Source organism: Myotis nattereri (assembly GCF_964212035.1).
Source record: "Myotis nattereri genome assembly, chromosome: 2".
Classification (NCBI taxonomy): Eukaryota; Metazoa; Chordata; class Mammalia; order Chiroptera; family Vespertilionidae; genus Myotis; species Myotis nattereri.
The window spans coordinates 110,267,055-110,283,520 of NC_138076.1; the positions used below are offsets into that span (position 1 = coordinate 110,267,055).

Sequence of the window (16,466 nt, forward strand, 5' to 3'; positions counted from 1 at the left end):
AAATGAAGAATAATTTACAGGGATTCAACAGTAGAGTAGAGGATTCTGAGAATCAAATCAACAATCTGGAATATGAGGAAGCAAAAAACACCAAATCAGAAGAGCAAAAAGAAAAAATAATAAAATGAAGATAGTGCAAGTAGCCTCTGGGACAACTTCAATAACAACAACATTCTCATTATAGGGATGCCAGAAGGAGAAGAGAGAGAACAAGATATTAAAAACGTATTTGAAGAAATAATAACAGAAAACTTCCCCTACCTGGTGAAAGAAATAGACACACAAGTCCAGGAAGCACAGAAAGTCCCAATCCAGAGGAATCCAAAGAGGCCTGCACCACGACACATAATTAAAATGCCAAGTGTTAGCCCTGGCCGGCTTGGTTCGGTGGGTAGAGCGTCAGCTTAGGGATTGAAGGGTCCCAGGTTCAATTCCGGCCAAGGGCACATGCCTGGGTTGCGGGCTTGATCCCCAGTGGGGGGCATGCAGGAGGCAGCCGATCAATGATTCTCTCGCATCATTGATGATTCTATCTCTCTCCTTCTCCCTTCCTCTCTGAAATCAATAAATAAATACATTTAAAGAATAAAATAAAATAAAATGCCAAGGGTTAAAGACAAGGGGGGAATCTTAAAAGCAGCAAGAGGAAAGCAGTTAATCACCTACAAGGGAGCGCCCATATGACTGTTAGCAAATTTCTCAACAGAAACTTTGCAGGCCATAAGGGGGTGGCAAGAAATATTCAAAGTGATGTATAGCAAGGGCCTACAACCAAGATTACTTTACCCAGCAAAACTATCATTTAAAATTGAAGGTCAGATAGAGAGCTTCACAGACAAGAAAAAGCTAAAGGAGTTCATCACCACCAAACCAGTATTACATAAAATGTTGAAGGGCATTCTTTAAGAAGAGGAAGAAGCAATAGAAGAAGAAAAAGATAAACAATATGAACAATAAAATGGCAATAAATACATATCTATCAACAACTAAATTTAAAAATAAATGAATAAGAAATCTATAGAATAAAATAAACTGGTGATATAAAATAGAATCAGAGGCATGGAAACATGGAATAGACTGACGAATATCAGAGGGAAGGGCGGAAGAGATTAACAAAGGATCTTATATGCATACTAGAAGCCCAGTGCACGAAATTCATGAACTTGGGGGGGGGGCGGTCCCTCAGCCTGGCCTGTGCCCTCTTGCAGTCTGGGAGCCCTCAGGGGATGTCCAACTGACAGCTTAGGCCTGCTTGCGGGCCTAAGCCGCCTGCTGGACATCCTTAGCGCTGCCATGAGGTGGGAGAGGCTCCAACCACCGCCATTGTGCTCGCCAGCCATGAGCCTGGCTCAGGGCTTCTGGCTGAGTGGCGCTCCCCCTGAGTGGCGCTCCTGTGTTGAGTGTCTGCCCCATGGTGATCAGTGAGCATCATAGCGACTGGTAGTTTCACCGTTTGGTCAATTTGCATATTAGTCTTTTATTATATAGGATGTGCATTAACTATGGACACAGACAATAGAGTGGTGAAGACCTGGGGTGGGGTGGGAATTGGGTAGAGGGGGGCAAAAGGAAATAAAAAGGACATCTGTAAAGATTTAAAAAAATAGAATAAAAAGAATATGAATATTAATAACAAAAAAAGAAAAAGAATCTTATTCCAGAAAATACAGTGTCTATTTTGGTATTCTTCCTTCCAGGTTATGTTTAAGTATGAGTATTTTTCACTTGGTTTTTTTTTTTTTTTTTCACTTTATATAGTATCTGCTCAGGTCTTTGAAAATATGACTTTTGTATTATGCTGAATTCTATGAGTAAAGATGAGGAATTACTTATTTTTATTCTTGATGTATTTAGTACATATGGTTTAAGTTCCCTCTGCTCAACTAAGCAATTAAAAGGCTTTATATTACTCTCTTTCTTTCTTTCTTTTTTTTTTTTTGGTTAATCCTCACTCAAGGATATTTTTTCCATGATTTTTAGAGAGTGTGAAAGGAAGTGGGGGAGGAAGAGAGAGAGAAACACTGATGTGAGAGAGACACACTGATTGGCTGCCTCCCACAATGCCACGACCAGGGCTGGGGATCGAATCTGCAACCCAGGTTCATGCTCTTGATTGGGAATCGAACCTGCGACTGGTAGGTGTGTGGGCCAGGGCTATTGCTCTTTTTTTTTTTTTTTTAATTTATTTTCACTCTTGAGAGTATTACAGGTTCCTGGCACATATCTTGTTTTTCCTAATATTGTTGTTGTTGTTTTCTGACTGAAACTGCACAGTCTGTTTTAACCATACTTTCTACCCCTATTTCAATGGAGTCCCATTCTCAAGCTAATTTAAATAATAAATGAAAATGCATTAATTAAACTTACTCAATTAAAATACATTGCCGAAACCGGTTTGGCTCAGTAGATAGAGCATTGGCCTGCGGACTGAAGGGTCCAAGGTTCGATTCCGGTCAAGGGCATGTACCTGGGTTGCGGGCACATCCCCAGTAGGAGATGTGCAGGAGGTAGCTGATTGATGCTTCTCTCTCATCGATGTTTCTGACTCTCTCTCTCTCTCTCTCTCTCTCTCTCTCTCTCCCTTCCTCTCTGTAAAAAATCAATAAAATATATTTTTTAAAAAATACATTAATACAGGGCTGGGAGAAACCTAAGAAGTCATCCACTCCAACTTTTTCATTTCTGGAAAAAGAAAAGCATGGATAACTAAGAGCTGGCTACCAGTCTTCCTCATACTCACACTTGGTGAAATGTATTTATCATCTTCATCAATTTCTAATGGAACAGCAATCAGTTTTTGGAAAGCCTTCTTCATTTTCTCTCGATCTCCAACAGCAAAGTAACTGAGAATGAGGTTGAAGCCAGCCTTCAGGTTTGGTGCCATGCTCATTATGTGCTCAAACGAATTAATGGCATCAGAGTACTGGCCAGTTTTAATAAATGTAACTCCAATGTTCTGCATAATTTTAATCCTAAAGAGAAATAAACAAGGATCAGCTTTAAATCTGAACTCCTCAGTACAGTAGTCAGACACTCCACAGATAGTTCCCTTCATTTCTATTCTACTTGAGTTTTTTGCTTTGTTTTCCTAAAGCTTTACTGAGCTCATATCATAAAATTTATTTGTTTTCAGTATTTGCTTCAATGACAACTACTATATTCATACAGTTGTGGAACTACAACCATGCTCTTATTAAGTAATTTCCATCACCCTAGAAAGAAAACCTGTGCCCATCAGCTGTCACTCCCGTTATCACCTCCAGCCCTGGACAATACTAACCTCCTTTCTTTTATGAGAGGGGGGCGAGAGGGGGCGGGGGGGGGGGGAGAGAGAGAGAGAGAGAGAGAGAGAGAGAGAGAGAAACATAAGTTTATTGTTTCACTTATTTATGCATTCATTGTTTAATTCTTGTATTTGTCAACCAACTGAGCTACCCAGCCAGGGCCCTAACCTCCTTCCTTTGTCTCTGGATTTGCCTTTTTTAGATGCTGCATATAAATGGACTCATACAAATGTGACATTTTTGTGTTGATGTCTCTCAATCAGCAGAATCATTTTTTAAATTTTATTTTATTGTTTAAGGTATTACAAATAGTGCCTATGTCTCCTTTTCTTCCCTCATTGACGTCCTCCCTGGCCCCTCCTACTCCAACAATTGCCCTCACCCCCCACCCCCCAAGTGTCTTGCGTCTGTTGGTTGTGCTTATATGCATGCATACAGGTCCTTTGGTTGATCTCTTATCCCCCCAACCCTCCCCTGCCTTCCCGCTGTAGTTTGACAGTCTGTTCAATGCTTCTTTGCCTCTATCTATTTTTGTTCAACAGTGTATAATGTTCTTTATATTCCACAAATAAGTGAGATCATGTGGTATTATCTTTCACTGGCTTATTTCAGTTAGCATAATGCTCTCCAGTTCCATCTATGCTGTTGCAAATGGTTAAGAATTTCTTCTTTTTTACAGCAGCATAGTATTCCATTATGTAGATGTACCACAATTTTCTAATCCATTCTTCTGCTGACAGGCATTTAGGCTGTTTCCAAATCTTAGCTATTGTAAATTGTGCTGCTATGAACATAGGGGTGCATATATCCTTTCTGATTGGTGTTTCTGAGGTCTTGGGATATATTCCTAGAAGTGGTATTCCTGGGTCAAATGGCAGTTCCATTTTTAATTTTTTGAGGAAACGCCATACTGTTTTCCACAGTGGCTACACCAGTCTGCATTCCCACCAGCAATGAAGGAGGGTTCCTTTTTCTCCACATCCTCTCCAGCACTTGTCGTTTGCTGATTTGTTGATGATAGTCAGGTGTGAGATGGTAACTCGTTGTTTTGATTTGCATTTCTTGGATGATTAGTGACTTTGAGAATGTTTTCATGTCTCATGGCTTTCTGAATGTCCTCTTTTGAAAAGTATCTATTTAGGTCCGTTGCCCATTTTTTGATTGGACTGTTTATCTTCCTTTTGTTAAATTGTATGAGTTCCCTGTAAATGTTGGAGATTAAACTCTTATGGGAGATAACATTGGCAAATATGTTCTTTCATGCAGTGGGCTTTCTTGTTTTGTTGATGGCTTCTTTTGCTGTGCAGCAGCTTTTTATTTTGATGTAGTCCCATTTGTTTATTTTCTCTTTAGTTTCCACTGCCCTAGGAGCTGTATCAGTATATTGCTACGACAAATGTCTGCTATTTTGCTGCCTATGGCTTCTTCTAAGATTTTTATGGTTTCCCATCTTACATTCAAGTCCTTTATCCATTTTGAGATTATTTTTGTGTATGGTGTAAGTTGGTGGTGTAGTTTCATTTTTTTTGCAAGTATCTGTCCAATTTTCCCAACACCATTTATTGAAGAGACTGTCTCCATTGTATGCTCTTGTCTCCTTTGTCAAATATTAATTGAGCATACTGGCTTGTGTTGATTTCTGGTTCTCTGTTCTGTTCCACTGGTCTATATGTGTGTTCTTATGCCAGTACCAGGTAGTTTTGAGAACAGTGGCTTTGTAGTATAGCTTGATATCTGGTATTGTGATCCCTCCAACATTGTTCTTCTTTCTCAAGATTGCTGCAGCTATTCGGGGTCTTTTATTATTCCAGATGAATTTTTGGAGAATTTGTTCTAGGTCTTTGAAGTATGCCATTGGTATTTTAATGGGGATTGCGTTGAATTTACAGATTGCTTTGGGTAGTAGGGACATTTTAATGATGTTGATTCTACCAATCTATGAACATGGTGTATTCTTCCAGTTGTTCATGTCTTCCTCTATCTCTTTTTTTAGTGTCCTGAAATTTTCTGAGTACAGGTCCTTTGTCTCCTTGATTAAGTTTATTCCTAGGTATCTTAATTTTCTTGATGCAATGATAAATGGGATTGCTTTTTAAATTTCTCTTTCTTTGAGTTCATTATTAGTGTATAGAAAAGCCATAGACTTCTGGGTGTTTATTTTGTATCCTGCTACATTGCCAAATTCATTCATTCATTCATTTTAAAATATATTTTATTGATTTTTTACAGAGAGGAAGAGAGATAGTTAGAAACATCGATGAGAGAGAAACATTGATCAGCCGCCTCCTGCACACCTCCCACTGGGGATGTGCCCGCAACCAAGGTACACGCCCTTGACCAGAATCGAACCTGGGACCTTTCAGTCCGCAGGCCGACGCTCTATCCACTGAGCCAAACCAGTTACGGCTCAAATTCATTTATTAAGTCTAGTAGTTTTTTGATAGAGTCTTTGGGGTTTTCCATGTATATCATGTCATCTGTGAATAAGGACAGTTTTACTTCTTCTTTTCCAATTTGGATGCCTCTTATTTCTTCTTTTTGTCCGATAGCAATTGCTAGTACTTCCAGTACTATATCAAACAGGAGTGGTGAGAGTGGGCATCCCTGTCTTGTTCCTGTTCTTAGGGGAAATGGTTTTAGTTTTTGCCAATTGAGTATGATGTTGGCTGTGGGTCTGTCATATATGGCTTTTATTATGTTGAGGTATGATCCTTCTATTCCCACCTTGCTGAGAGTTTTTATCAAGAAAGGTTAGATTTTGTCAAATGCTTCTTCTGCATCGATGGATATGATTATATGGTTTTTATCTCTCAGTTTGTTTATGTGGTGTATCACATTTACTGATTTGCGGATATTGTACCATCCTTGCATCTCCGGAATCAATCCCACTTGGTCATGGTGTATGATCTTTCTAATGTAATGCTGGATTCAATTTGCTAGAATTTTGTCGAGGATTTTGGTGTCTATGTTCATGAGGGATATTGGACTCTAATTCTCTTTCTTTGTATTGTCTTTATCTGGTTTTAGGATTAGGGTAATGCTGGCTTCATAGAAAGAGCTTGGAAGTGCTCCCTCCTCTTGAATTTTTTGGAATAGCCTGAGGAAGATAGGTTTTATTTCTTCTTTGAATGTTCGATAAAACTCCCCTGTGAAACTGTCTTGTCCAGGGCTTTTGTTTGTTGAAGTTTTTTGATTATCAGCAGAATATTTTAAAGGTTCCTGATACTGTAGCATGTGTCAGCACTTCATTCCTTTTATATTGTCAAATAGTATTCCATAGTACGAATACACCACGTTTCATTCATCCATTGCCTATTTGATGGACATTGATTGTTCCTCTTTTGGTAATTATGAATGATGTTGTATGAACATTCACATAGGATCATATGTGACATGTTTTCACTTTCTTGGGTATGTACCTAAGAGTGGTACATACAGTACCACTGGTCATACAGTAAACCCATGTTTAACTTTTTAAGATATTGCCTAATTATATTCCAAAGTGGCTATACCATTTTAGATCACCAATGTATGGTTTCCGATTTCTCCACATCTCTTCAATAATATTATTGCCTGTCTTTTGATTATAGACATTTTAAAGGCCATGATCTCATCTTATTTCTAACTACTTTTCAACATAATCCCTCTGTTTCAACTACATTCATTCATTCATTCATTCATTCATTCATTCATTCATAATTCTCTGACCAGATCATGAACACTGATTTGCCTGATTCTTCTTATGTTGTTCCTTTTGTCTGGAATGTTTCCCCTTTTTTCCTCTTCACTTAAGTCACCTATATCAAGTACACCTCCTTCATAATGCTTTTACTGACTATTCTTGTTCTCAATAATTATTCGCTCAACTTAATTACTATATCACCTCCTTTTTGTTGTTGTTAATTTGAAGAGAGTAAAAAAGAAGGAGGGAGAAAATGAGGGAGGGAGAAAAAGAGAGAGAGAAACATCGATGTGAGGGAGACACACTGATTAATTGCCTCCTGCACAGGCTTGACTGAAGCTGGAGATGCAACCTGCAACCCAGGTATATGCCCTTGACTAGGAATGGAACTGGTAATCCCCTGGTGCTTGGGCCGATGCTCTAACCAAAGAGCACACTAGCCAGGGCACTACAGCACCTCTTGATTCCTGATTGGTAAGTACTTAATATATTCAGTCTGATATTATATCTAAATACATCTTCTAAAAAGGTCAAATTCTTGGCATCACCTGGGTTAAAAGTACTGCAAGGGCACTGTTTTATAAGCCAGATATTTACTGATGATGATAAGATATTGTGCACAATTAAAAAAATTATCATGGAAGGTGGCATTTACAAATAATTAAGTTTCACAGAGGGAGTGTACTGGGACTAGGAGAAATTATGACCAGTAAATATCCTGGAAACCTATGTTCCTACATTTATTACCAGACCATAAGGTAATTTACTATGTCTGTTCTTGAAATATTGTAGGAATAGAAAGTATCCCAATTTTCCCTCTCTAACCCTGTCTTCTCAGATTCAGAAGCAATCCCTTCCTCCCATGATTTCATTCTCAATCTACAGCACGAATGTCAGGGGGGGGGTCTGAATTTCTAGCCTTGCACTCTAGTCTGGTATGTCCTAAAGGACTAAGTTTTGATTTTGTGTTGGCAGTTAGCTGCACTTGGTGATTACCCCCCATATAGGCCAAGTAGTTTAGTTTAATTTCAATTGATCACATATTATGCCTTTAACTTGTCCTTATACAAATGCGTGCAAGAACAGACATCACATCAATCTAATACCTCTCCTGTACAAACACCTCAAAACGTTCAACCTACTGACAACAGGTCAGAAGAGTTATCTTGTTTCTGAAAATAACACAATTTTACAAAGTTATCATTATGTAAACTCACCTCATTTCTTTATGGACACTTGGAATTTGATCTAATGCCATTCGGTAGAATTTAATGGCTTTGGAATAATTTCTTTGCTTTAAATAAATATTTCCCATATTCACTTTCAATCTTCCTAATTAAAAAAAAAAGGAATATATAATATTCTATGTTTTTCATTTTTTATGATATTTTAGATAACATTAATTCATATTCTTTAAAGATCTTATCAAGTTATAAAGGTTCAGGCATTATCTAAAATTCTCCCTTGAAAAATAGTCATACTATTTTCATGTATCCACACACTAATTATGTAAGGAAATGGAACTTAAGACAGTTGGATTCCTAAAAATTACAACTAGAAAACAACTGGTTTACATTAGAAAATTGGAGTCGTGTTCTTCTAAGGATTAGACCCAATAATGCTACACACATTTTAATATCATATTCAAGAAAATGATATTAATAAACTTTAATACTGCTACCAAAGTTTACACAATGTACATGCTAGATATAAACTACAAACTCTTGGGGATGAATTATACAAGGGGAAGCACACTTGATGTGGTTGCCATAGCTCATTCTACTTGTAATGACAGAACACATTTTTTGTTTACTATTAGGTAATATACCTCATACCAACTGTATTTCCTCATTTGCATTTGTGTGGATTTTAATATAAATAGTATTTTTAAGCAGGATATCTCTATATAAATACAAATTTGTTTTAGAGCATAAGTCACTTCATTGTAAGAAACCATACAGGGAGGAAACATAAATGAACACTACAAAAGAACTATACTTACTAGACAAACTGACTATAAACACCTACCTGCATTGATAAACATCTTATTTTTCACTATAACTTGATATGTGTTTAGTGCTTCAGCATACATTTCATTAGCTGAATACTGACTGGCCAAGTTGAACAGAACCTAAGGAAGGAAAATATTGCAAAAAGATACATAATGACCATTTTGGCCCCTTTTGCCCATAATCTTTCTAGAGATTAAAGTCATATAACAAAGTTAGCTACTCATATCAAGACATCCAACCAATTAGGAAATGAAGTAGACAGAAAATCTCGCATTCCAAATGAACCAGAACATTCATATAGGTAAGGCTGATCTCTGAATTTCATATTAATTTTTTATGTATTCTTTCTATTTTAGATAGTATTTGCCATCCATTAATCTCAGGAAGACCTACAAAGAATAACTGTGTCTTCTTAATGTTGCTAGTGAGAAAAGGAATAAGCAAAATAGTGAACCAAATTCTCTTCATAAAAATAAATTAAACTTCATTTAGGAATATCTTAAACCTTTATTTGAATAGTGATTCTCTACATGCAAAATTATAATTTGTTATTAAGTTACTGTAAATTATCTCCCTAGAGGATAGGAAAAAAATGATCATTATAAATTGATCATGGAATTAAAAAATATTAGCTATAAATAGTAAACATCTAAAAATTCTTATTCAGTTTGAAATGTACTTTTTTTCCATGTGTTTGACATATATGACGACTTTTCCCACTAAAAATATACCCTTTTAAACAGCCCTATCAAGGCACTGTCTTTTCAGAATTAAAGAAATTTTACTAGAAATTAGTTTTGTTTTGTTTTTTACTACCTTCACAGAACATTGTCTTATTTGCCTCATTTGAAGTTCTTGAAATTCATAGGCCAAAAAGTCCACTTCAGAATCTCATTAAAGTAACCACACTGAACAGAGCATAAATATCAGCAGTCTTCAAGAAACAGTCATTGGCTGGTGAGCACTTACTAAGTTATTAAAAACAACTAATCAAAAAACTAAATAAAAAAAATGATCTTTGCCCTGGCCAGGTAGCTCAGTTGATTAGAATGTGGTCCCAATACACCAAGATTGCAGGTTGGATCCCCAGTCAGGGCACATACAAGAATCAACAGATACAAAAATAAATCAATATTTTGAATGGAACAAAAAAATCAATATTTTTTCTCTCTCTTTTTCAAATCAATCAATAAATAAAGTTCAAAAGAAGATCTTCACAGACTAAAGACAAGCGTGTCTCATGAACTCTTGTTTAAAAAAAGATGATCATTAATCTAATTCTAAGCATCTAAGATTCAATAAAATTTTAAAAATAAAAGGAAACAAGAAATATAGAAGATAAAAGACTTATGGAATCTACAAATCCTAGCCAAAATAATTTTACTCAACAGGTATTTCATACTTACTGAGTAAGTTAAATCCAGATTGATGTTTTCTGGAGTTGTCACCTGCTCACGCTGTCTCACCAACACTCTCTCTTTTCTTCCTGCGTCTTTTGCCTTTTCTAAGGCCTGAAATCAAGTATACACTGTGAGCATTCATTCTGAGAATGTGTGCATTTGGGAAACACCTGCATGTAGCTGGGCTGGATGCCATATCCATTCCTGGATGCCCACGGCCTGGGGAACGCTTACCACAAACTCCCCTTGACAACAAAAGAACCCAGACCATTTGTTTAAACTGGAGCTCACTATCATAAAAATCTGTGTTTATTCTGGAAAAGAAGAGGGAGTCTGAGGGACAAAACATACAGTAGCTTTGCCCCAAGTTCAGTCTCTTCATCACCATGCCTTCCACCACTTTTAGGTTTGACTATGTCTTTGATTTCCTTTTTCCCTCCCAACTCCTGAATCTTTGGGTATTTTAATTCTATCTCATGATATAGGAATTTAGATGGATTTGTTTGGTTTCTGGGATGCCCCAAATCTAGACAAATCACAAGATAACTGCTACTCAATGTTATGGCAGATGCTTAGTTTGGCTCTCTACTTAGAATGTCAGGAACCTTCTATTCCACTGAGACTACCTACAAAAAGATTAATTCAACAGGAGATTTTTGCTTTTTAGAGCTAGATTAAAAAGGCACCAGTACTATGAGCAACAAAAGTAGCTTTTCATATTAAACAATTTTTCCTAATGGTAGTCATTAACCCGATAACTAAAGTCACAGAAATTATATTTATATAGTATAACAATCAAAGTAATGTGAACAAAAGCAAATTAAAAGAAAATATTTAATAATTTTAAAAGAAGCAGAGTAGGATTCCCAAAAAACAATTGCTTCAGTGAAAACTCTAAGGCCAGTCAACAGCAAAACAAAAATATTTATCTATACATATGCTTGTATGTGTGCACATATATACACACTTCGTAAGTGTGCACATATAAAACCAGATATATACATATATACACTTCATAATCCTGAATCCTGTTAGTTTATAAACTTACCAGTTTTAAGTCTCCACAACTGTTGGCAATACAACTTTCTTCGACCAACTCATTTACTTTCTTCTCTAATTGTCTAATCTTTTCTTCTGGACTATTAAAGAAAAAAGGAGGTAATCATTCAACCTCTAATGATATATACTAAAATGTAATTTACTTTTAACGTGATTTTAAATGTGAAGAATAGATCATAGATAAGAGAAACATATAAATGGCATTAAGGAGCAAATGTACTGCTGTTTTTAAGAATTACATTATATAACGATTCAGAATAACTATAAAAATAGCTAGCATTTACTTAGCACAGTGTAATTTCACATTGAGCTACATGCTTTACTCTTATCATGGCATTTAATAATCATAATCACGTACAAGTATTATCATTATTCTTTTTACTGATAGGGAAACTAAGGTTTAGAAAGTTAAGTGCTATGCTCGAGATCACACAGCTAGAAAGTTAGAGTGCCAGGATTTAAACCCAGTAAGGTAAATCTAGGAGCCACGCTATTGTATTATTATCCCCAAGAGAAAGCAGATCCTTTTTTCAGATGTTTGGCAAATAGAAACTTTACCTAGTGGTTAGGAAAACTGAAGCTCCCCATAAAAGAGATAATATAATAATTATTATTAACTACCAGATAGGTACTGAAGAGAAGCTTTCTAACAAGGTGAGAAGTTTTAAAAGCCTAACTCGATTAGTAGCAAACACAGTACCTCAAATCAGTTACCTTTCAAAAAATGACATTAATTTCTTTTTGCTCTTACTTTCTTCCAGCAAAATACCACAACACTCCAAATACACAACAGTGCCTAGATAAAATTTTACTATGAGTATATTGGAATACATTGTATTTATGGGATTTAAAAAAAAGAATACAGGAATAAATTTAACAGCATAGAATGTCTATAGAATCATGTTCTTCAGTGGAACCTGCCTATAAATTTCATCAGGTGGGATACAAATTTTACGAGTTTATAAAGATCTGCAAAATTCTAACTGAGCAATGAGCATAACAGATGGTGATTTGGTAAAGGTTATAATGAAGTATAGAAATCTATTTTCTGGTTGCCAACAGTTTGTTATTAAACCTGAAATATCAATGTAAAATTTTAAAGCAAAAATCTGTAAAAGAACTCTATGAAGATACTCTATATCCCTATCAAATGCCAAAAAAACTTTACTCTGTATGCACACAGTGCTATATGCAGACAATGCTGGAAACCTACCTACACAAGAGCCTGCACCCACCCTTCCTTGCACACAGGATCTACACTTGTCAATCTCATTCTGTTGGCAAATTTTTGGATCAGTCATGGGCAAGTGATGCTTTTCTGCCAATGAAAAGTGAAAACAATCTTCTTGGGGTACAGGGCCTTGGAAAGATTTTCTTTGCTTTTTAAAAGGGGCCTGAGACTGGAACTTTCTGACTCCAGCTAGGCTTTATCAATATTCTAATTCTGAAAGTTTTGAACTCTCTAATGGCACTCTTGGCATCATACGGATGGGCAGGCTCTTGAGAAAAGCCAAGAGAATCAGAGGAAAGCTGAACCAGGACTGATAAGTTAAATTAACCATCTCTAGAACTGCCCTTCCACCAGATTTCCTGTTAATAATATAATAAATGTTCTTAGTGTATATGTGTTTCTGATGTGTCTTCTGTTCTTAGCAGCTAAAAGGATTCCAGAATGATATATTTTTTTAAAAAGTTTTATTAGCAGACATGCTGTCATTAACTAGGATACAAAATAAACTGGTTTTCCTTCATTTATTTATTTATCCTTACCCGAGGGTATTTTTTCCATTGATTTTTAGGAAGGGGGAGTGACAGAGATAGAGCAACACTGATGTGAGAAAGACACATAGATTGGTTACCTCCTGCATGGGCCCTGACTTAGGGCCAGAGATTGAGCCTGCAACCCAGGTATGTGCCCTTGACCAGAATCAAACCTGAGACCCTTCAGTCCTCCAACCACTGAACAAAACTGTCTTAGGGCTAAACTGGTTTTCTGTAGAGGTTCCTTGTTAGTTGAAAATGGAAATAATGTAATTTACACAATAGCTCAAATACTGGATTTAAGAATTACAGTTTAATAACATCTACTATATAGAAATAAAACAGTATAGTGGTTAATAGTATGAGCTCTGAAAATAGTCTGGATTCAAATCTCAGTCCTGCCATTTATTAGTGCTACCAAGTCAAGATCTCTGTGGTTTATATTCTCTATAAATGATAATAATAGCTCAGTCTTCATTTATGTATTGCACTGCAAAATGCCTGGCACACACTGAGTACTCAGTAAGTGTTTGATTGTAAAACTATTTGTAAAATGTAGACATCAATGTACCTAGATACCAGTACATATATACAGCTGAATTTATACCATAGTTTTTGGCTACTTTCTAACTATTAGCACAAAAGTAAGTTAATTTAATAAAAATGAAATTTCTCAATACTGATATGACAAACTAACTTCTTGTATGTTCTCTTAATTCTTTTCTTTGAAATATTATTTTAAAATAAGCATATCTTATTACATTTACAACCCCATTTGACCTTCAAGAGAATCAATATTGGTCTCCATAAAAATTAGATAGATCTTCAAGTCAAATCTATATCTATATTATAAAAGGCCTGTGGCCCTAATGCCGTAACAACCAAAGACTGGTGTGGGTGGGCGGGGCCGCGCAATTTCGCACACTGGGCTTCTAGTCCTACATAATAAAAGCCCAGTGACCGAACGGCGGAACAACCAGAACAACTGGTTGACCAGCTGCTCTGACACGCACTGACCACCAGGGGACAGACGCTCAACGCAGGAGCTGCCCCTTAGTGGTCAGTGTGCTCCCACAGTGGGAGCGCCACTTGGCTGACTGGTATGAGTGGTGCTCCCACAGCAGGAGCAGCTACTCAGAGGGCAGGTCCACAGCCGCTTGGCTGACCAGGATGAGCAGCACTCTCACAGTGGGCCAATCCTCGCAGGCCATGCCCCGTGCACTGGGCCTCTAGTCCTATATAATAAAAGAGAAACATGCAAATTGACCATAACCCCGACACCCTTCCCATTGGCTAATCAGCCGATATGCAAATTAACTGCCAACCAAGATGGTGGCTGGCAGCCACACAGCTGAAGTGAACAGGAGGCTTGCTTGCTCCAGTGCCAGAGGAAGCCAACGTTCCCGGTCTGCTGGCCTGCTCTAAGCTACACTCTAAGAAACAATGTTTCAATTACAGAAGTTAAACAAGCTCCAGAGACCTGCTTTCAGCCAGCTTCGGCCTCAGAGCTTAGAGCTGCAGGGATGGCAAGAGAGTTTCAATTACAGAAGCCAAACAGACCCAGAACCTGCTTTCAGCCCTCAGAGCTGGAGCCGGTTCTCAGCTCCAGTGACAGCTATAGAAGGTAAATAAACCCCAGAATAAAAAAAAAAAAAGAAAAAAAGGAGAGGCTGGGAGCTTAAGTTGCCCTCCAGCCTGAAAACGGCTCTCAGGCTCTCACCCAGACTGGCCAGGCACCCAAGCGGGACCCCCACCCTGATCTGGGACACTTTCAGGGCAAACCAGCCGGCCCACACCCGTGCACCAGGCCTCTATCCTATACTACAGGTAGGGTGGGACAGCGCAAGCTGCCATCCGGGCCCCATGTGCAGCCCTGAGTAGTGGGGCATAAGCCTCGCCCCCAGCCGGGACCCCTGTGTGCCACCTGAGCCCCCAGCCGGGACCCCCCGTGCCGCCTAAGCCCCGCACTGCTAAGCCCCGCCCCCAGCCAGGACCCTATGACTATTGGAGAGCAGGAAAGTGCCGCTGGGTCCTGGGTCACTGTGGTGACCCGGCCATCAGTAAGTAGAAAAGTGCGGCCTGTAGGCAGCCCCCAGCTGCGCCTTCTCCCCGGTCGCCATGAGGATCCGGGAGCAGGAAAGCAAGCCTGGCCTGTGGGCAACCCCAAACTTTGCCTGCTCCCCAGTTGCCATGGTGATTCAGGAGCAGGAAAGCAAGCCTGGCCTGAGGGCAGTCCCAGCTGGGCCTGATCTGGGAGTAGGAAAGCAAGCCCAGCCTGTGGGCAGCCCCCAGCTGCGCCTTCTCCTTGGTCGCCATGTGGATCCAAGAGCAGGAGAGCAAGCCCGGCCTGTGGGCAGCTCCAAGCTGGGCCTGCTCCCCGGTCGCCATGGCGATCCGAGAGTAGGAAAGCCCGGCTTGCAAGCAGCACCCCCATCCTGGCCATAGCTCAAGGGAGAGTACAACATGCAGTGGAGGCCAGGAGCCTGAGAGATCAACACAGAGGGGGTCCTGCTCCAAGCCTCCATGGTGTGGCTGGAGGCAGGCCCCCAGCAGACACACACACACACACACACACACACAGTGCCTTCTCTGAGCCTCCAATGTGGCTGGGGGCAGACCCACAGTGGGGACACACACACACACACACACACACACATACAGCAACTGCTTTGAGCCTACGTGGTTGGCTGGGGGCAGGCTCTAGCAGACAGACAGACACACACACACACACACACACACACACACGGGACGCTTGCTCCGAGCCTCTGCTGCCAGACTGTGGCCATCAGTAGGACATCCACTGAGGGCTCCCGGACTGTGAGAGGGGCAGGCTGGGCTGAGGGAACCCCACCCCCCCAGTGCACGAATTTCGTGCACCGGGCCTCTTGTATCCTATCTAATAAAAGAGAAACATGGTAATTAGCCATACCTCCGCTACCCTTCCCATTGGCTAATTAGGGCGCTTTGCAAATTAACTGCCAGCCAAGATGGCGGCCGGCAGCCAGGCAGCTTGAAGCAAACATAAGGCTTGCTTGCTCCAGTGACGGGAGGAAGCCAGGTTCCCCGCCTGCCGCTGCCGGCTTCTGAGCTTGCAGTTTGAAACATTGTTACAAATATAGAAGCTAAACAAAACCCCAGAAACCTGCTTTCAGCCAGCTGGCATCTCAGAGCTGGAGTTGAAACAGTGTTTCAATTATAGAACCCAAACAAACCAGATACCTGCTTTCAGCAGCTGAGGCCTAAGAGCTGGAGCCAAGCTTCAGAGCTA

The 16,466-nt window shown here is 39.2% G+C and overlaps 1 protein-coding gene across 3 annotated transcripts in view; it reads right to left on the minus strand.

Moving 5' to 3' along the window:
- IFT88 (intraflagellar transport 88) overlaps positions 1–16,466 on the minus strand; it is a 169,321-nt gene that overhangs the window by 118,227 nt on the left and 34,628 nt on the right. For all 3 annotated transcript variants that reach the window (XM_081083541.1, XM_081083542.1, XM_081083543.1), the window contains 5 exons: positions 11,427–11,517; positions 10,385–10,489; positions 8,995–9,097; positions 8,184–8,298; positions 2,741–2,972 (listed from right to left, as the gene is read on the minus strand). In XM_081083541.1, the coding sequence (XP_080939667.1) occupies positions 2,741–2,972; positions 8,184–8,298; positions 8,995–9,097; positions 10,385–10,489; positions 11,427–11,517 (646 nt within the window). The remainder of the gene's footprint in view (positions 1–2,740; positions 2,973–8,183; positions 8,299–8,994; positions 9,098–10,384; positions 10,490–11,426; positions 11,518–16,466) is intronic.